This window comes from Mus caroli, unplaced genomic scaffold (genome assembly GCF_978045245.1).
Source record: "Mus caroli unplaced genomic scaffold, Mus_caroli_1 scaffold_6, whole genome shotgun sequence".
Taxonomy (NCBI): Eukaryota; Metazoa; Chordata; class Mammalia; order Rodentia; family Muridae; genus Mus; species Mus caroli.
The window spans coordinates 110,020,461-110,042,573 of record NW_028227261.1 but is presented as its reverse complement, the minus strand read 5'-3'; the positions used below and the strand labels follow the sequence as shown (position 1 = coordinate 110,042,573).

General features: G+C 48.9%; 1 protein-coding gene across 1 annotated transcript in view; it reads right to left on the bottom strand.

The window, feature by feature from the left end:
* Positions 1-22,113, bottom strand: part of Pax5 (paired box 5) — a 173,726-nt gene that overhangs the window by 107,976 nt on the left and 43,637 nt on the right. Inside the window, exon 6 of the mRNA XM_085839326.1 lies at positions 7,843-8,018. Coding sequence (XP_085695452.1) covers positions 7,843-8,018 — 176 coding nt within the window. The remainder of the gene's footprint in view (positions 1-7,842; positions 8,019-22,113) is intronic.

Sequence of the window (22,113 nt, the reverse complement as noted above, 5' to 3'; positions counted from 1 at the left end):
ATTTCCTCCGCTCTTTACCTTTCTCTGCTGTGTTTCTAGATCCTCAACTCTTGCCTTCCAAACCATTAACTTTCTATTCAGCTGCTTCTTAGCAGGCATTTACCCTGTCAATGAACTTTTAATTCTAATGGGTACCAACCACTTTTATTGCAAGATACAGTTTTCCAATCTGTTTCTCTTCCCCCTCCCCCCATCTCTTTCTCTCTCTTAAAGGATGTTTTACGTTTTTTATAGTGGTTTCCAATTCTGTCATCACTTCCGCCCCTTTATAGTCTCTTTCAATTGTCTGTCATCTTAGGTGCTTGGAGTTGGAGTCTCTGGCTGTCTCCCTAACTCACTTTCTTTATCTTGCAAGGTTTACAGCTTTTAAATTGTGAGATCATTTTTGGTAGCTGTGGCTTCTTCTGTAGGCTTGGGACGTACGCTGGATTGTAGAAGGGTCAAGATGAGAGTGTTTTCGTGTGCTTTTCTGAGGCAGCTCTGGGATTTCACCGGCACAATTCAGTTAGAGTTGTGTAGTTAGTAGAAATAAGTGTCTACTCGGATTTCTTATGCAATCTATGACAGGAGAAGCCACACCTGGATCTAGCACAGGATTGAGGTTTCAACTTCTTATTGGACACTTTTATTCTACCCTGAGTACCATGCAGTCAGTCTCTGTCAAGATAAGAGCGAGCCTGGCCCGTGGCTCTCGTCAGAGGCAGTGTGGGCCTTCCAACCATTAGACAGTTTGCCAGCATATTGGTTCCAACCCCCAAATCTCATAGGTTACACTCTGCCAAAATCTGCAGCAAGTTCTAACCCCTGTTCACTAGAAGTGACCCAGGGCAGGCATCCTGGGCCATCAGGACACTGGCACTGGCTCCCGAAGCTCCGGCTCTGAGCCCTTTCTAAGCTCCAGTCCCTGAGGATTTACCTGTTCCCTAAGCTCAGACACAGCAAAGGTGTCTTTACTGTTGTTCTTGGCGCAGCACATCTGTCATTTGAGATGGGAGGGGAACCTGAAGTGGATTCAACTCTGATATCAATCAACTCTGTGCATTAAAAACAACAACAACAACAACAATACTTTGCAAACCAGATAAGGTTTGCTTTTGTAGTTTTGAGGAGCTTCGAGAACACTAAGTTTCCTAAGCCAAATTTCCAGCATGGCTTCAAAGCCATTGGACAAGCAAGCAGTTGGACAAGAATGATGAGTTCCTCTGTCCTTTTTAAGTTGTTATTTCATTCTTTGAGCTGGGGTCTCATAGAGCCCAGGATGGTTCAGACTCACTGTGAAGCCAAGGATACCTGAACTTCTGATCCCCCCACCTCTACCTCTGACGTGCTGGGATTCCACGTACTGTTGTACCTGGATTGTATGGTACAGGGACTGAAAAAAGGGGTTGGGTATGCTAAGCAAGCAGTTTATCAGCCGAGCCTCATCTCCAGACCATCTCTCTTTTTTAAATTGCAAATCTTGCTCAGCAGAGTTTGAGGGGAAACATCTCTGCCCAAGTCAGTTCCCACTCAGCAGCTCAGACTGTGTCAGCCATTATTTCTTTATGCCGCACACCATAGCACAGGTGGTCCCTGTCACTGACATGGCATGTCTGTAAAATTTCCTGGATGAATGAATGAATAAATGAACGAGAGAACAACCAGGGAAAGTGCAGGCAGCTCTGTGACAATTCGCTTGTAATCTTAAACCCCACAGACACAGAATCTGCCTGTCATCAAAGAAGAGTAAAGTAGGCAGGAGGGGGAAGATGTAAACATGTCAAAATAAAAATAAGAGATGGATCCCGATTAATCTTATACCTCACAGGATGCTAGAGCTTAAATGAATCACAACGATGACCTAGTCCAGCACAGCACCACAGAGGCAAAAACTATGGCCTGAGAGGCCAGTCCAAAACCATCACTAAAGGCTAGGACCCTGTGCTTTTGTATCAAAACACCTCACTTGGTCTTCCCCCAAGAATTTCCTTGCTTCACAAATCAGGCACAACAATGAGAGGGAATCCACCCTCGTGCTTGGTCCACAGGAAGATAAAGAATACCCAGTGTTTGAGAAAATGTTTTCAAAGCTTCCAAGGAACAATGGGTATTTCCAATGCAGTCTCTAGACAGCAACGCCAAGGAGGCTGAGGCCCCAGAGCCTAGGTCATTTTCACACTTGGGTCTCTTAGAGATGAGAGTGATTGAATGGTAAGAGGGGAGGTGACCTAGGGTACCTCTGAAGATCTAGAAAGCAAGAGTTACTGAACACTTTGCATCACCATCTTATTTCAAAGACAAGAAGATATTCTGTGTGTGTGTGTGTGCATCTGTATGTGTGCATGCATCTGTGTGTGTGTTTTGTGTGTCTGTGTGTGTGCATCTGTGTGTGTGCATCTGTATGAGTACATGTATCTGTGTGTGTTTTGTGTGTGTGCATCTGTGTGTGTCTCTGTGTGTGCATCTCTGTGTGTGAGTTTGTGTATATGCATCTGTGTGTGTCTATATATGTGTGTCTGTGTGTGTGCATCTATAGGTGTGCATGCATCTGTGTGTGTGTTTTGTGTGTGTGTATCTGTGTGTCTGTGTGTGTGCATCTGTGTGTGTGTATGCATCTGTATGTGTGCATGCATCTGTGTTTGTGTTTTGTGTGTGTGCATCTGTAAGTGTCTGTGTGTGTCTGTATATGTGTGTGTGTGTATCTGTGTGTGTGTGCGTTTGTGTGTATGCATCTGTGTGTGTCTGTGGGAGGGGGTGTCCTGTACTCCCTTTTACTCATGCTGGGGAGTGAAACTTCTGCTCACTTCTGTCCTGCCGTAGACATCTCCCCTACCCTCTTGTATCTCCCTGCCAAGCATTGTTCACTTCTGATCTTAACTCTGGGCTTGCTGTACTCCCTTAGCTCAGGCATTGTATCATCTCACTGGATCTTCACATAGGGGTGATAGAGATTCTCATGGCCTGGTAGAAAGAAGTGTCAGGTATGGCTCTTTGCTGAATCTGGCAGGGCACATTGTGATCAGTGAGCACACACTGGCCACCACATGACAGTGATAGTTAACACTCTGAGGATTCTGTGTTCAGGAAACAAGAGGATGTGTTTCTGGAGCCATAGCTGACTCACAAGAGTGGGCAAGACTCTGCTTGGCCTGGACCAGGTGAACATGGATACATTCCGGCATAGGCTGATGTGGGGAACAGTGATCAGCAGCTTAGAGCATGAACATTAAGAAGGTCGTAGTAATTACGGTGCCTGACACCAAGCACTTGCTGAGCTGTGCCTGGGGTCCACACACAGGTGCATACTCATACACATGCACATGCCATCCTGAGAGACATACTTAGCAATCCTCTCACCATAGAAGCAGCCCGGCCCTTGCAGTGCAGTGGATTGAGGCCTAGTCAGAGCCAGAGCTTCTTATTGGCAAGAAAAGAGACACAGGACAGTGAAAGATCCTGTAAAAGTCAGATCAGGGAGAAAACCATGGCAGTTCCTGGGTAGGGGTGGGCTGCAGGGAAAGATGCAATGGTCATGGCAGGGGTGAGGCAAGAGGCAAGAGGTCCCAGTGAAGACCCAAGCAGGGAGCACCGTCCAGGCAACAGCACACAGGCTCTTTGGGATTTCATCTACTGTCCCCACCTTTGGATTCCCTCCTTCTGGGATGGGAGTCCCTGACTGCCTGTCACACAGATGGCATTCCAGCTCCGTGCTGCTGTTCCTTCAGACCTTCCCTCATGCTGTTCCAGATGCCCACAATACTCTTTCCAGACAACGGTACCATCTCAGCCAGCCCAGATCGGCCCAGCCCTCCAGACATCCCAGAGGGCATCTCCTCCAGGAACCATTCTGCTCATCTGGCCTGGCATACCCGTCTTCCTATTCCTCCTCACCCTCCTCTACCTCTTCATGGTAAGACAGACATCCACCAGGGAGAAAAAGGAGCCCCCTGAAGTCAGAGCCTCACCTTCGCCCACAGTGCTCAGACCTCTGACTGGAAGATCAGTCTTGTTGGGTGATGCCAGCAAACCAGCCCTTTCCCAGGGACAGGATGCTCATAGGACCAGGCAAACTTAGAAACCTCCACCTGCTGGCCTAGAGAAGTGTCACCACACAGTGGGCAACAGCACTCAGGAGAGCAGGGGGTGCTTCTGGTGGCTTTCTGTTAGACAAGAACAGGCCATCTCCCGGTTTAACCCCCTATGACCTTTGAACTTCCTAGGAGGTCAGCAGCACGGCCCCCTTCCCCAGCTGTCTCTCTGTCTCTGGCCCAATGGGAGGGAGGGCCCTGGGCCTGTTCCATTTTGCGGCCCGTATTGATCTGTTGGCAGCAATGGGCTGGATAATTAGCCAGGAATTAGGGTTTCTATTACAGCCAGGAGGCTGCTCCAGCTGATTTATCACCTGAATAATTTACTGTGATTGAAAGGAAATTAAAATGAACTCCATTTGACAACTGTGAGCTTTTATGGGCTTTAGTGAAGGCTCAAAAGCCAGATTAATAGCCTGGTGTTGGTTAATAGTCTGCTGAGGGTAAATACGGCAGGCTGCAATCGGCTGCGTCCTCTCGGTGGCCGGAGGAGGGACCCACTCTGCCAGAGCCATCACCCACCACAGTGACAGCCAGCATCAACTTGAGTTTTACTGAAGCAGATTCCTGCTGGACACACATGTGCACACATGTGCGCACACAGACACACACACACAGGTGCACATGTGCGTGCACACACACACATACACACACACACACACACACTCATATAAGCAGTTTCCCCCCACACACACACACCCCTCTTCCGCTCCGGTAGGTTGATTTTTATCCACTCCCCATATAGGGAAAACAGAATTGCTTTTTCAATAACTGCTTCGAGAAGGAAGTGTTTCGTTGCCCCAGAGTGAGTCTCATTAACCCCTTCCACCAAGGCAAAGGGGTTTCTGAGTGTCTCCATGGCCCAAGTCAGAACTGGGCCACCCTTAGAGCAGATCTTAGCAGAGCAGGCTCACAGAAGCACCCCCAGGACCAGCTTGACCCTAATCTGGTGATGTTTTCCCCAGGAAGTAGGTAGGCAACCTGTCCAAGCCCATGAAAAACACACAACTATCGGGGGAAGGCTAGGCAGAACTGTAGCCAATCCAAGCACCGATCCCAGAACCCCAGAAACACAAAGACCTGTGACATCATCTTACACAACTTGAGGTCAGAGAAGAACCTGAAGTCAGACTCCAGCTCTGTGGCCTCAACAATCCTAGGCCTAAAAATGGGTATGCAGTCTGTTTTAAAACTCAGATTCATACACAGGGCTCAGAAGTATGACCCAACTTGCTTAGAGGACATTTAAAGGGAGGTCCAGTGTCTAAGTCCATGGAAAGCGGAATGCATAGATGGGGATACCTCTGCTGTTAGGTGTGGATACCCCTGCTGTTAGGTGGAGATACCCCTGCTGTTAGGTGGAGATACCCCTGCTGTTAGGTGGGGATACCCCTGCTGTTATGTAGGGGATACCTCTGCAGTTACTGTTAGGTAAGGGGACCCCTGCTGTTAGGTGGGAAATACCCCTGCTGTTAGGTGAGGATACCTCTGCTGTTAGGTGGTGATTACCCCCCACCCCCACTCCCACTGTTGTTGTTAGGTGGATGCAGTTGCTATCATTGTCCATCATGAATACACAGATAAGAAACCTGAGGTCCCGAGAAGAGTAAGGTGCTCTCCAGCACAGAGGCAGGTCTCAAATCAAGAGTCCCCAGTTCTTCGGTCAGGGGATCCTCTTTATGTCATCATATCATCCAGTGAAAGAGGCATTAAGGCCTGGGCCAGGCCACTGAGCCACAGAGACACACTCAGGGGGCTTGGCTTGCTGGCAGATGGATAAAGTGGCCAGTCTCTATCTGATCAGCCCAGAGGCCCACTTTTTAGTGTCACTCCCATACCACTCTGGGGAGTCACAAGGGTCACAGGCAGGGACTGTGAGCAGCCAGTCAGAGGACAGTGAGCAGGAGGGGACTCAGGGATGCATACCCTTGATGCACATGTCTTCCCCAGCAGCAACCCCTTGCTCGAGCTGTCATTTGTCCATAGTGATTGGGGACAGGGCACGAGGGTATGTCATTCATAGTCCAGTGCCTGCATGTGTGCGGGGCGGCCTTACAGCCTCACCTTCCATCTCTCCTCATTACAGCATGCCACAGAGAGGTGAAGCAGATTAACCAGAAAACACTGAGTCAGTCATTATCCTGCCTTGCTAGACTTGCCTCGGAACTCACAGGCCGGCCTGCACCAGGCCACAGCGTTCTGAAGGACACCATAGAGTAATCTCCCCAGAGCCTGCAGCCCAGGCCTCCTCCCTGTTGGGCCTCATCTCCACCCTTATGACCTTGTCCTTGGGGTCCCAGGCAACATTCTCCCAACACTGTAGCTCTCGGTGCACTCCCCAGAGCTAATCCCTCCCTCCCCCAGCTAGCACTCCACACTACCCAGAGAACATTCTCATCTCTCCATGGCTCCTGAGTCCACATCACGCCATTTTGTGAAGGTATTGACAGAGACGATACCTAGTTTGTACCTCTGTCCCCTTCAAGCCTGTCACTAGGCTGGGCCCACTGCCCATGTGCAGGAAATGTGTTGGACAGGTGAGTACTGGAGGGAGGGAGGGAGGGAGGGAGGGAGGGAGGGTGGCTCTACAGTTCTGGGATGCCTCACAGTGAACACCTGATCTTGTGATAGAGTCAACTCTTCTCCCTCAAACCCAGGCTCTGGAATGGAGTCAGATTTGCTCAGAGCCTGTGGCCATGACACTTGCTGGAGAGATGTCATTTCGCTTGTAAGAGAATGAGCAACATCCCCCCCGCCCGACACACACACAGTCCACAAGACCAGACTCATCTCCAGCATCACCTCCGCCCCTGTGACACTGGATCGTTCCACGCCTGCTCCCTTCCTCCTACCCCAGGGCCTTGGCACTTGCTGTTCCTCCACACCCACATCCCTTACCATGGCCTCCTCCAAGCTGACTCAGTCTCTGCTTTGTGTTCTCAGAGGACCTTAGACATTTCCCCAGCACCAAGCTGGGATTCATCTATACACACCTATAGAGTTCCCAGGGCAAGTCCAAGCCTTTCTGCTCACGGATGGATTCATGCTGTCTGTGTCTGTGTCTTACCCATACTAGACAATTGTCAATGATCATTAAGTGAATGCTTGCTGGGCAACCTTAGGGAAGTTGCTTTGTCTCTATGAGCCTCAGTTTCCCTAACTAAAAACAAACTGGCTAAGTGATCTGTAAAAGTTCCCATGGTTCTCAGAAAGCACCATGACAGAAAAGCTCCCTGAGGTGGCTCAGAAGGCCTTGCTCACATTCCTGGTGTCATGCCCTCAGGTGCTGGGACCAGCTGGTGTCAGGCTTACCTGTCTGGGCTATCCACACCTGCAATCAGTCCTCTGATGCCAAGCGTAGGGCAAGCATCATGTGATATTGTCTTGCACTCCCTGGCAGTGAGCCCCAAGCCATGGAGTGGTTCTATACTTAGGTCACTAACAGGATGACAAAACCATGTGAAGTGACCCAGAAGGTCATCTCATACAACCCTATCTAAAAAGCACACCGTTCATTCGTGGCAGAGCAACCAAGGCAGTCGCATGCTTCTGTGGCTGGCCAGAGACAGAGCTACCAGGGCAAGATGCCTCAGAGCCCTTGAGCAAGTCCTCCTGGCCTTATGGGATGCTGTGCCCAGCCAAGCTTGGCCAAAATCAATAAAAAGCCTGCTCTGCAAAGAAGCTGGCCCTCCCCGTGCCAGATGCCTCTGTCCAGCAAACTGACCCAGGTCTGCACTGGGGCAGCAGGTGGGGTGGGCAGGAGTCACGGGCATACCTGTTCTGGCTTGATGGGTTCCGTGGTGGTGAAGATGTCAGAGTAGTGCTGTCTCTCAAACACGCGGTCCAGCACCTCCAGCTGCTGCTGTGTGAACAGGTCTCCCCGCATCTGCTTCCGGAGGAAGTCCCGGCCTGGAAGTGAGTGGCCGTTCGGCACTGGAGACTCCTGAATACCTTTGATGAGCATGAGAGAGAAAGGGTAAGTGGAGGCTATTCTACCACCAAAGAAGAGAAGGCTAGACCCCCGAGACTGGGAAGGGGGATTGACAGGATTTGGGTAAGGGGTTGCCCAGACAGGGTCACCTGCTGGTAACTGCAGGGCCAGCCTCCCATGATGACATGCCAGGCACTATGCAAAGCCTTTTTGTTATGTTAGTCCTTTACTTTCACAGTGAACCCCTATATACGTGCTGTGGTTTGCATTTGTGCCCCTAGTGTTTATGTGTTTCAGTTTGATAGTCAGTGATTGCTTACAGGTGGTGAAACCTTTAGGGGCAGAGATTTAATGGGGGAGGTTACAAGATTAGCCCCTCCCTGTTCCCTGGCTTTCCATCTGGTGGTGTCTATTCCTCCTGCTTCCTCCTCCTCCTCCCCCTCCTTCCCTCCTCTCTTCCTTTCTCTCCTTCACACAAGTGTGCGCACACTTACACGAGTCTTTACCAAGGTTGAGCCAGCACCACGGGTTTGAACTTCCAGAACCCTGAGCCGGATAAGCTTCTTTATAAAGCTCCCTGCCCCCGAGGAATTTCATTACAGAAGCCAAGAAAGGAACTAATTCAGGATATTACTCCCTTCCCTGTTTCACAGATGAAAATAACAGGCCTGGAGAAATGAAACCCTTTCTTTGCCAAGGATTTGAGCTCAGAGTGACTCGGGAGCTTAGTCAGGGGTGTTATCACCCCTCCTGTCCCCCTCGTTTAATGTCCTCACCCTGTACATTTGTCACCATCGTTGTGAGCAGTCTGCAGCGCAGTGTTCTGGAAAGTAGTCACACACCTGTGCTAGGTGACTTGACAAAAACCTATCAAAATCACAAGTGCACTATCCCTGGGTGACTGATTTCTGATGGTATATTTTATAGCTGGGCGGTGTATATGGAATGTGATAGATGCACACAGTTCTGGGAACAAAAGACTGGAAACAACCTGTTTGTTCATAGAGAACGGACTAACCAGACTGTGGCATCGCTTGGACAGTGGAAAACTATGCAGCCATGAAAAGGAAGGGAACCAAGATGCAAAAGCTTCCCGATCCCCAGTAATGGGAGGGGTAAGTGAGGCAGTGTTTGTGTAAAAAGAGAAGAAAAGATGGCCTGATGTGTTCTTACTGATGCCCAGAATCTGTGTATACTGTGTAGCATCTTATTTTCTATGAGTAAAACACAATAGGAACACTGTATATAATGAGCATGATATAGACTTATGGGCTATACTTATGAAACAGCTGAGTTTTGTTTCAGAACTTGAAAGTTTTGCCTATTCGGACGTGTAGGTTAAGAGAATGCTCTGGGGGCTGGAGAGATGGCTCAGCAGTTAAGAGCACTGGCTGTTCTTCCAGAGGTCCTGAGTTCAATTCCCAGAACCCACATGGTGGCTCACAATCATCTGTAATGGGATCCGAAGCCCTCTTCTGGTGTGTCTGAGGATAGCAACAGTGTACTCATATATACATTAAATAAAGAAATAAATCTAAGAAAGAAAGGAAGAAAGCAAGAAAGAGAGAGAGAGAGGGAGGGAGGGAGGGAGGGAGGGAGGGAGGGAGGGAGGAAGGAAGGAAGGAAGGAAGGAAGGAAGAAAGGAAGGATTCTCCACAGTCGCTACTCACAGAGTGGGTGGTGTTTATATTTCAAAGAAAATGCAATTAATTGTTACTTTGAAAATAGGGTGAGCTGTGTGTCTTGGGTTTGACATGTCCAGGGTGAAAGCAAGTTTGTGAGCAGAGCTTTCCTGTGAGGAAATGGCCTCAGGAGGCTCATTGTTGCCCAGGATTCTCTAGGACAGTTGTCCCTACAGGTTGATGAGAGGCTATGGGAACCAGATCCAGGTGTGGCTTCTGCTTGTTCTGTTGGACTCTATGAAAGTACCACCACACACCCCAGGCCTTATTGCAAGAAACACACACTGCCCTAGGTGTCACTGTCATGCCAAAACCCCACCCATGTGAGGAATGAGGCTAAACCAAGGAGCCGTGCTCTGAGATATTGCGTCCCTGGGCCTTACTCCAGCCAATCTGTCTGCGAAGCCTAAGATCTGAATAGTCACCAGCCTTGGGTGTTCACCTGAGCGCTGGCCTTTCAGGGTCCCCAAGGAGGCTGACAGAGCACCTACATGTTCTACAGGAAGGGCCTTTAGGGGTAACTTACAAACTACCTGAGAAAACAAATCCCTCGTCCATTTCAAAGCAAGGCTGGGCCACAGCCTGAATGACCTGATAGATGTGGCCCTATCAGGTCTCTCTGAATAATGTCCCCAGTATAAAATCAGTGTCCCTTCTTTTGCAGGACCACTGGCTTCCAGCAGGCCAGGTGCCTGATCTAGCCCACAGGATGACATTCCAAGTACCCCTTCTTTCATCGTGGCCCTTCTCTTGGAGACCCTTTTGATAAGGTCACCAAGGACAGCAGATGTGAGACCTTGCTGCCCAGTGATGTACTTGTGCTGGTCAGCACCCACCAGAGGACCTGATTTGCAGGGGTCCAATATACCTAGGTGCACTACGTGCATGCACACATATGAACACACACACACACACACACACACACACACGCTCACACACATAGATGCTCAGCTCGCTCCTACTCGGTGACCTCTCTGCCCAGTCATTCTGTGCCAGCTACTTCTGCCACAGTGAACTTAGACTCTTGAGCACCCATCACGTTTCTCACTGCCACGGAGATCAGACCAGCTTTTAAGAGATTGCTTTCTGCCTACTTTAGCTAAACTCCCCATCCTGCACCTGGCCTCTCAGCCAGCCAACAAACTCCAAATGAAAGCAGCCTCCCGATTCCCACCAAGGTCTCCACTCTTTGTCCTACTGGTTGCTCCCAGAGACGGACCAACTCTGCCTTGTCTGGAGGCTTCCTGGCCAACCAGACCCTCTCAGCTGAGAGCCCCAAAAGGGTAGAGCCGAATCTCCACTGAGGAAGCCCAGAGAGGGTGGCTTGACTCTGGATTCCCTGCAGACCGTGTCACTGGAAACTGAGTAGGGCCCAGCACAGAGAGAGGACTCAGGGCATGGAGCCAACCCGAGTTATGTACACTGGGTCTTTGGATCCTATGAAAACATTGCATACTCTGCAGGTTCAAGCAGCATAGCTAGGGCCTGAACCCACCTCTGCAGAGTCTCTCAGCAAAAGGACTGGCCTTGTCCAGCTGTGCCTTTCTCTAAGTCAGTACTGGCCCCATGGACTGCACCCAAGGAAGCTCAGGCTGCCATGGTGACCCTGATGCTACTACCACCAGGGCCTGTGAACTGCTAAGAATCAGCCCGTGCAGGCATCAGCCTGGATACAAATCACTCTTTCTCTGTTCTCATCCCCAGCAACTCCAGCCACATGCTTGCTTTAGTGGGGAGAGAAGTAAGGGGCAATGCCTTGAGAAGTCCTGGGATTGCTAGGTATGACGACATATGACTGCAATCCTAGAATTCAGGAGGCTGAGGCAAGAGGATCGAGAGTTTCATGCCAGCCTGGACTACCCAGCAAGATCCTCTATCAAAAAACTAAATAATGCACAATAACAAAAAGACTTAGGATACTCCTAAACACATATATTCAATTTAACAAATATTTAAAATGTTACTCTGTACTAGAGATTATTAAACTGTTTAAATGATTTTGTTTTTAACTGTGCATTTATGTCTGGAGGGTATGTGCACATACATGAAGGTGCCCACAGAGGCCAGGGGCCTTGGATCCTCTGGAGCTGTAGTTATAGGTGGTTATGAACCAGTGGATATGGGTGCTGGGAATTGAACCTGGGTCCTCTCAGAGAGCAATGTGTGCTCTTTACCACTGTGTGCTCTTTAGGTCCCAAAATTAAATTTCTAGAAAGCAAACAGGAAGAACGGATACGGTGATGATGGGTGCACTCTAGATAGGACAAGCCCACTTCAGTGATCAAACAGTAAATGAGTGATTACAGACTGACTGACAGTTTATATAAAGCAAGGCACAGAAAGATACAAAGTAGCCATGTGATAGAACAATGCAGAGGAGGATACAATGTAGCCATGTAAAGCGCTGGCCCTGGGCAGAGTTGGGAAGAGCTTCCAAGTGGAAGCTGTGTTTGGATCACAAGTAGAGGATGGGCAGGAAAGGAGCAGAGAGGTGGGGATGAAACCACAGGAGACTATAGGGAGGCTCCTAGGCCACAGAAACCTTGTTGAAGGAGCCCTAGGCAGACTTGAGCAGCTGGAGGAACAGTTACTGTCATCATGTCTCAGTCCTAGGCCCTGTTTCCTAAACTGCTTCTGTCTTCATCTCAAAGACCAAGTATCAATCAAGACAGCACTTGCATAAGTCACAGCATTCGAGTGCACACACCTCCTCATCCAGGTCGCTTTCCATCCTGCCCCAACGCTTTTCTAAGGCCCCGTTCTTAGGGCTCTAACCACTCCTCATCTTTGCAGCAAGCCCTTGGGCCTCCATGCTCACCCTGAACTACTTCCTGTTCGCCTCTTGCTGCCAGAGGCAGTACCTGTACACAATTTATGACCAATACCTTCCCTCTGCAATCTTGGTCTGTACACATCAGGATCCCTTCACTCATCCAGTCATCCCTCCCTCAACCAAGCTCAGCAAGTGTTGATGGCAGGGATGCAGCCATGGACAAGGGCTAATGCAGCCCTTTCCTTCTTGGAGCCTCATCGGCAGAAGAGGCCAACATTAACTGAGAACTAATCAGGCCAGACCAGGAATGAGTATCACCCAAGATTAGCACTCAAACAAAAGGACAGCTGATTCCAAGAGGACAAGGACATGCCAGCCTGCCTCTGAATGCTGCACACAGTAGGTGCACTATGGGTATGAGCCACATGAAGAGATTATGTGTTTGATGGTGGTTAAAGAAATGAAAACAAAAACACCATTCCCATATCGAGGGCAGGACTGACCCTCCAGGCAGGCAGTGGGACTGTCTGTGGTGTTTCAGAGACACCGACTTAATTGGAGAGTCTGGCAGGCTACAGAAAAACTCAGACCCACTTTATTCAGGGAGAAACTCCAAACCCACACTGTGGATAGTATGCCTAAAGATATGGACAGGCCCTGGCAAAAGTGCAGAGATATACAGGGGCACAATATCTTTAAATCTTTTTTTTCTTCTCCAAATCAAATAATATGTAATAGACCCAGTGCTGGGCTTAGTCAACCATGGCTCGTAGAATTAACATTCTGAAAGCTAGCTTCAGGGGAGCAAGGGGCAGGAAGCCCCTTCTCGAGAAGCAGAGAAATGCTGGCTTCAAATTTCAGGTTAAGCCAATGTTATTCAGAACCCGGCTTTGAAGCTAAAGGCTTTCCATGATCAGGTCTGGTCACGAAAAGCAGAAGGAAGCAAGATGACCTGAGATTCCCATCTATCCGGGGAAAGCTGTCTCTTGTGAGTCTTAAAAGATCATAAAGCCACTGCGTTTTCTTCAAAGCACAGCGGATTCTGGGAGTTTGCATCTTGCACAGTTCTGATTTGTTTCTTTGAAAATCATCACACATTTTATGTCTGAAGATGCTCACTGGGAAGAAAAAGATAAAAACAAACAGGGCTCTGCAAATCCCTTCTGGCATCCTGGTCTCTGGTACTCAGCATCCTGGTCTCTGGTACTCAGCCTCAGCTGGGCATTGAGGAGCCCTGAGGAACCAGGCTGTCGCCTCGGGATCAGCCTCAGCTTTTCTCAAAGTTCTATTTCTCCACAGAGCTGAGATCAGCCCCAGATCCAGACATGCCTCTTTGGTCATCACAGCTTCTCCCTAACAGGGCAGCCAGGCCCAGTAGGAAAAGCATTAAGAGCTAGCAGACCTGGGTTCTGGCTGTGTACTTGGATAAGTATCTCTCTATCTCTGGGCTCCAGAGTCCCCATTAGTAAACTAAGGAAGCTGAGTGAGTCCTTTAGAATAAGTTATGGTGCTAAACATGCTGGAATTCCAGCTCCTGGGAAACTGAGGCAGGAGGATCACGGCTTTGAGTGTAGCTTAGGCTACACAGTGAGTCTAAGGCCTGCCATATAGATCTCCACTTCTAATTCCCATCTCCTTCAAAACTGACTTAAATTTTGCCTGCTAAATAATAGCAAGTATTTATTGTCCCCTCTGTATTATACTTGTAGGCCACACACACACTACTACCAATGCCCACTGTACTCCTGAAATGACTGCTTAAGCCAACCAGTATCTATTTGCCTTTCTCAATGCTTTGTTTGGAAATAGACAAGCAGTAAGGAGGGCTTCTGTCAGAGAAATCTCTCTCTCTCTCTCTCTCTCTCTCTCTCTCTCTCTCTCTCTCTCTCTCTCTCTGTGTGTGTGTGTGTGTGTGTGTGTGTGTGTGTGTGTGTGTGTGTGTGTGTTGCTGTCAGTGAAGCCCAAGGCTTTAGGAAGGCTGCTCTATCACGAGCCTCTCAGGCCTAAGGCCTCTCTTTTTTCCACGGAACACATTCACTGATGCCTTTTACAATCTGGCAATACTGCTCAGGCCCCACTACTGTGCTCTTGGACTGCCCTCATCCTGACATAGTGAAGAGAGTAATAGAGTAATAGAGAAAGCCAAGTCCTAACCAGTCATTTGCCCCCTGGAGCCTTGAGCCAGCCTAATGGGCCCTGATGTCACCTAGACATTTCCAACTTGGGTCAATCGAGCTCAAGGAACTTGGAGTTGATCTTTCCAAGGGTAGTGACCAGTTCTACAAGCAATCTAGACAGCCATGGTGGCCCATGCCTGCATTCTCAGCACTTGGGAAGTAGAGGCAGGAGGATCAGGAGTTCAAGGCTGGACTCTGCTACATAGCAAGTTTGAAACTAGCCTGGGATACACGAGACCCTGACTCAAAAATAAACAAACAAACAAAAACTAAAAGCAGTATATATAAGACAGACCAATCATGTTTAGCTGCATCTTTAAGTGTTTTGAATGGGATTTGCCGTGGGCAAAGTCAACTGTGGAATTTTTCGGCAGAAGGGGCTCAAGGTCACACAGACTTGACCAAGGGTTAGGAGCCAGAAGGGGCTGAAGATTCTTGCTGGGATTATATTAACAAGAACATCTCTACATCTGTCCCCTAGCAAAGAAAGAAAGGGGCTTAGCAGTACCAGTGGAAGCGCAGGTTCTCCACATCTCTGGTGACAGCTGGGTGAAGCTTTGCCTAGCGTCACACAGGGCCGAGTGTGAAGCATGTCTTCCCCTTTGACTGTATAGATGAGAACAGAACCTGAGAGAGTGTACCTGGCTGTGGTCACTCAGTTCAGAAACGGAGTCATCCCTAGGCCTTCCCCATGTCCTCTGCGGGCCTTCAGACCAAAGCCCTCGCTTCCCTCACCTGATAACTGGAGCGGCGGCAGGCAGAACAAACCCTGGGGCTTTATAGGGACCAAATGGGATAACCCCTACCTGCTTATCAAGGCACCTACAGTCACCACCCTTTTCAGTGGGAACACCCTTCCCAGCCTCCCCTCCAAGGCCTCAGCCTCTGATCTGTCTTTCCCATCAGGATCAGCTCCTGCATCCCCTACAGTGCCCAGCAGGCTTCTTCTCTGGGTTTTAATACCTCTTCACTACTGCTCTCTAAGAGCTTCATTCCCTCTCATCCCTGGACTGCCAAACCCTTCACTGTGCCCTGTGCCCGGCACAGCTCAGCCTGAAAGCCACTCTTTCTTCTGGATCCACTAGAGGGTTTTTCACAGGCTATACCTATGGTCTGCAGTTGGCTTCTTACTAGTCCCCTTGTGAGCTTGGTCTCAGGGAGGGGGGTGGGATGCTCCGTTTATAGTCAAGAGAACTTGGGAGATTAAGTGGCTTGCTCAAGATCGCACAGGAAATACACCGCAGAGCACTTCCAGGACCCTTACTGTGTGTGAGGACGAAGTGGATGTGTTTCGGGATACTGGGGAGCCTAGGTACTCCGCACTTACAAATTCATGATGCTCCCTCTCCCAGTGTGAGTGCGAATGAGTGTGGGTGTGTATGTGTGTGTGAGAGAGAAAGTGAGTGTAAGAGAGAGACAGAGACAGAGACAGAGCATGCTACTCAAATCGAAGCCAAAGTCTAGAACATACTTTCTAAGTTCTCTACCATTAAAACTTTTGCCCTGCTATTTTGAGACTGTCTCACTAAGTCACCAGACCTGCCTGAAGCTCATTCTGCAGCCAGGCTTTGAACTTGCCATCCTTCTGCTTCAGCCTCCAGGGCAGCTGAGATTCCAGGCCACCAGGTCCTGCCTGGGTTTTGTTTGTTTTTTTAACCTCTCTATAACTCTTAATTTTCTCATCTGCAAAATGGAATGCTCATAATTCCTGGGACCGCCGAAAGGCCTGAGTAGGAGTCAGTGTAAACCACTGAGCGCAACGCCTGGCGCACAGTAGGTGCAGTAGGTGCTGTGGCGAAGACCTCACTTGTTTGTTTTCCTTGCTAAAGCATGAGGTGTCTGAGGGCAAAGGCCCTATGTGGTTATCTCAGACACAGGAGATGCTGAGCTGCTTCTTGACTGGATGGATAACCTAGGGAGATGTGAGGAGCCTCAGGGCCATTATGAGTTCAGAGAAGCAGCCATTGTATCAGTGACTCTGGAGGAAGAGAAAGAGCAGCCATGGCAGGTTCATTTCTACCTCAGATTTGAAGCAGTTTACGAAACGTTGACCCAGAGATGAGGACCAACTACGCAGACTGACCTGAGCCTCGGGTCTCCTAGAGTTCACACCAAAAAGCAGAGGCAGCCAGCTGCCTACTGCTAACAGAAATGTGGATTTTCTACGCCAGCTAATTCAGAGCTTCTATCCTCTGTCTGGTCCTATTGGGGTGACTTGGGGTTGCTCAGAAACAACCTAACAACTGAAAGGTGTCCTAAGGAGGGCCCACTTGAGGTCAGGATGAGTGAACAGGGACAGGGCACCAAGCTAGGCAAAGCCATGGAAATCCAAGCAGGGACAATCAGAACCAGTTGGCTGCCATTTTTAGGGTTTCTACTAAGAAACCAGGCTTCTTTTAGGGACCAACTTGACAGGGCAGGAAATGTCCCATGTCAGCCCAGAACTCAACCAAGGTTCCAGATGATCTTATTTTTATACATCCCTCCCCAAACTAGGGACCACAGACTGAGAAAATCCGAGGTGGTGTGGAGGGAACTCCCACTGGAGCCAGCACAATTCAGCCATTAGTTTCACTCAATCTCTCTTCTCAGGAAAGGAAAACACAAAGTTGTAACATTGGCAAATGTGTCCAGGTTTGACTTGAGCAAATCTGATTGTGCCATGCGTTAACCAACGAGTCAGAGGCACTCTGACTTGACAGAAAAGACCCAAGGGACTATCCCTCCCTCAGGAATGGCAATAGTGAAGCCAGACTGCAAAGGGCTTTGTCTGGGGCCAGATAGCAAGCCCAACTAGAGCTACCAACCATGGCCTCTGATACCTGCACCAAGTCTCTCAGCTCATCTCTCAAGGGTGCCAGGTGGGTGTCTGGCATGGCCCTTGCTCCAGAGCTTGGAGGGTTCAAGTCTTAACTCTCACCCTGAAGTGAAGGATGCACACAGTGGATACTTGGGAAGTGCTGGGAGCCTTTGAGGCAGGCATAGCCCTGGAGTCTAGCACCTCGTTCCCTGTGTCCTTACAAACCTCCAAGGACAGCAAGTCTGTTGCTGCCTTTACTTCACAGATTCGGAAAGCGAGGCACAGGGAAGTTAAAGTCCTTGCTCAAGATATACAGCTAAAAAGTAGACGACCTAAGAACCAAACACAAGCAGAATGTTCCAGCGTGTGGTCTGAGCTCAATTTAACCCACTCCGTGTTATCCAGACTGAGACAGAATAGTCCGGGGGAGGGGCAGGGGGGGAAGGTTTCTTAGAAACAATTCAGTTTGAATCTCAAGGTGAACTGGAAAAAGTTAGCCAAAAACAAGGTAGGGAAGAAGAAGGACGTTCCCGTCAGAGGGAAGGATGCGTGCAGAGGCCTGGGAGCATGGAACTGGCTACTGATCTGGTAGGAGCAGAATGCAGATGGAGAGGTACCACACAAAGTGCACAAACCTATGCAAGGCTTTCCTCCCTCACTGTCTGCTCAGCTCCAAGACTCCTTACCCAGAATGTAACCCATTCTGATAGCCAAGTGGTGCAAATTTATTATCAGCACTCTTGACAGTGCTGGTGTGAAGAAATGGGACACTTCTGTGCCTCAAGAACATCACAATGACCACAGAAAACAGAAGGAAACAAGCAGTCTGTTCTCTCTAATCCATCGCCCCCGTGGTACCCAATCCCTCCACTTCACAGAGAGCTATGCACACTATAATTAGCAGGATGGTAACCACTCCTCAAAACATTCCAAAGCAAGAGAACTATTGCTGGGTGTGGAGGGTGGATTGTTTCAAGGGAGCCAAGGAGGTTAAAGGCTTTGTTTTTGTTATATCTGCAAGGACTCCTGTGTCCCTCTTTGCTTCAGACCCACCCCCACCCTTGGCACACATCTGTCTGTCTCCCATCCCCCTGCTGGGCATAAATACTAGTTTAAAACCATATATACTCTGCAATCTTCGCATTACCCCTATTTGAGACTTTAAATTACTATCTTTATTTTTCCCCCTCCATGGACGATATAACTAGAAAGAAGGTTCATACGTTGAAGTGTATCTGTCTGATCATTGCACAAATGTTTTCAAGAGAAATCACTATATTCCTCCAAGATGGGTATGGGTTTAGTCATAGATCAAAGTGAGAGGAAAAAAAAGATAAATCATCAGAGATCCAAAAATACTTTTCATTTGGAGAATATACCAGACCATTTTGATGGGGCTGATGGAATCCTTGTTCTGTCTCCATTACCTGCCTCAGGCAGCCCCAGCCAAGGAGCCAACAGCCAAGATGATATTCTCCATAAGATAGTCCCCGATATATATATATATATATGATCTTCAACCTCTATTGATTGACCAATTTCACAAGCAAAGACTGGTGAAATGAAGCTGAAATGAACATCATGCTTTAACTCATTGAACCTATCAGGCCTGAGTTAATCTCACTGTCCACTGTCTCTGATAGAATTCAATTGATCAATCATGTTTCGGTGATAGTACCATTTCACTGGCTTATTGCTTCTTCATTTCAGAGCTTGACCTGTTAGATATACTCAGACTGGCTCGACTTCTCTTGGATACACAGAGATCAGCCACTGCCTGCCAACGTGTGTCATCTCCCATCCCAGCTGAAAAGAACTTGAGAGGCTTTTGTGTGTATCTGAAGTGTGTTTCCCCACCAAGCACACGCATAGGAGGGGTGGATTTATGGAGAACAGCAATCACAAGCGCCAAGAGGGCTCTTCATTCTGCTCGGAACCCCTATTCTTTCTTCCCTATGAGAGCAAGTTGACTCTGTGCTCAGCAAGAGCGTATTTCTGTATTAGCCAAGTGGCATACACGCCTAGAGGAAAAAAGGTATGTTAGACAATGATCAAAGCAGCAATCTCTACACCCCAGACATGCTCAGGCTGAGTGCTTATCTGGTTCTAACGATGACGTCAGACACCAGCAACAGATTATGGCTCCCAGTGTGCAGATGAAGAGGAAATGGGGTCTGAGACGCAGAGGTAGCTTGCTGAAGATCTCAGTGTTACCAGGCCAGGTACGACAAAAGCCCCAGGGAGTTCAACCCTTGGTGCCTCTGACCCACAGAGACCACCCCATAGGCACTTTCAGAGTCGCCAAGTCAGCTCCGGCCAGCCATTTCGTTCCTGGCTACTTAGATCTTTGCACTTTTGTTCTAATAACTTTTGAACTTAGGAGAGATTCTAAGATTGTCTTACAAGTCAAGCTCAGAGTTGCTCTGAGCCACCCATGGCACCCAGCAGCTTCATTGAAACGAATGCCTCTGTCCTGAGCCCTCCATTCAGAACTTCCTTTCTTTCCCTAAAATGTTCTCTAATTTATGCCAAAGTGCCTGCCTGTATCCACAGCAACAACTTCATTCTCCATTTGCAATATGGTCCTGTGCTGTTACAGTTTCTTTGTGGTATTTAATTTAATTTTCCAAACACAAGCCAAGGCAATGCTTTGGGAAATAGGGGAGGTGGGAGATGTCACTGGACAGGACCAGCTGCCTGTAGGAAGGGGTTCTTGCAGCAGCATGGTCACCAAAGAGACCCAGGCAAGGGCAGTTTGCAAATAGAGTTTGTATCTGGTCAGAGCCACTGTCTGCAGTCAAAGGGAAAGGGGAAGGATTGTAAATAAAGCTGGCATCCGTGAGGGAAGCCATTTCTGTAGCTGGCACAGGGCTGAGGCTTGTAGGTGGGACAAAGAGCTTTGGGACACCCTCTATTCCACATGGCCGCCACACAAAAATGGCAGCCCATCTTCCAGCAGCCCAGTGAACACACCCTGACTTCCTCCTCCCCCTGCAACCCCTCCCCTGGAGATCCAGTCCCTTCTCTGATCTTATCAATATATTCACAGTTTGTCTCTGTCACATGGGGAAGAGGACCTTATGGTCGGATGTAGGCACAGTGTGGAGACCCTGCTGGAGGGAGACATCTGCTCAAGCAAGCAGGAACTTCTTATTCTGAGAGAGGACATGGCAGGAGAATGACTACCCACAGAAGGGGAAGGTGTCAGAGTTAGGACGGACTGTCCTCTATAAGTGATGGCTATCTAGGGCTAGGTGACAGGAGGACCTCCCATACTCCATGTCAGAGGTCCTGGCTGTTGTCTACTAATACCCTGGCTTTCTCAGCAAGACCCACAGCTGCTCGTAGCTGCTGAGGCCTTAAAGCTGAGATGTCATTAAAGGCCTGGCTGCTCCACCTCCTGCTCTGCATGTCCTTACTTTTTTGTTCATCCTTATCTTCATGTATGTGTGTAGTATATGGGAGCATGTATGTGGCAGAAGCCCATGAATGTGTACTCATGTGCCTGTGTAAGCCCAAGGTTGACACGGGGAATCGTCCTTGGTTTTTGTCCTTAATCCTTAAGACAGGGTCCTCAGTCACACCTATTTGCCCGTCTGGCTAATAATTTGCTCTGTCTTTGCCTTCTGTGGTTGGAATGGCCAGAGAACTGCCACACCCACCCAACCATTTACTGGGGTTCTGGGGATGCAAACTCCAGCCATTGGCTTCTACAGCAAGCGCTCAACTGTTGCACCATCTCCTTGGCCCACCTCTCCCTTCTGCTTGCTCATCCTGTTGTAATTACTCTGACCTCCTCGCTGCTCTTTCTTCAGCTACATCAAGTACGCTCTGCCTTTGTACTTCCTGTTCAAGAGCTTTCCCAGGTGTCCGTTTGGCTCATTGCCGTTTCTCTTAGTGCCTCGGCTCAAATGACATCTCAGCTTCCAGAAGACAGCTAGCCCCCACTGGGCCATGAAGGCTCACACCTTTAATCCCATCACTGGGGAGGCAGAGGCTGGTAGATCTCTGAATTCCAGGGGAGTCTGTTCTACAGAGGAGTTCCAGAACAGCCAAGGCTACACAGAGAAACCTTGTCTCAGAAAAAACAAAAGGCAAACACAGAAAGAAAGCAAGTCTCCACCCACAGTGCATCCCTTAACTCCTTCCTAGTTTTGTTATCCTGCTCAACCATCAACAAGCACGCCTGCACAGCCGTGGGTTTCATGCCTAGCTCTGGGGGGAACAAGCATTTAACAATGCAACATCTGTCCTTTTTACTTTTTATTTGTCGTTTCTCCCTGTTTATTGGAATGCCACTCTTGTGTGTGAGTACTTCTGTCTGCCTCATCCTTTTGCTGTGTCCCTGTCACCTAGATCTAGAACAAAGGTCATCACAGAGCAGGCACATACTACACACCTGTAGGGTGAATAAACAAGAGTGGATCTAAACAACAAGACGGGAGGGATGGGGGGGCGTACTCCCTCCCCAGAGGTCTCAGGCTCTCATGCCCAGCTCAAGGCTCCACTGACAGAACTTCTGAGGAGAAGAATTCCCTGGCTTTGCCCACTACTGAGACCTCAGGACCAGCACTGGATGAAGAGCTAATGGTGATTCCCCCTCAGGAGGCTTGGCTTTGGAAATGTTAAAGAGATCAAGGTCTAGTTTCTGGGTGCAAGCTCTAACTGTGTGACCTTTCCTCA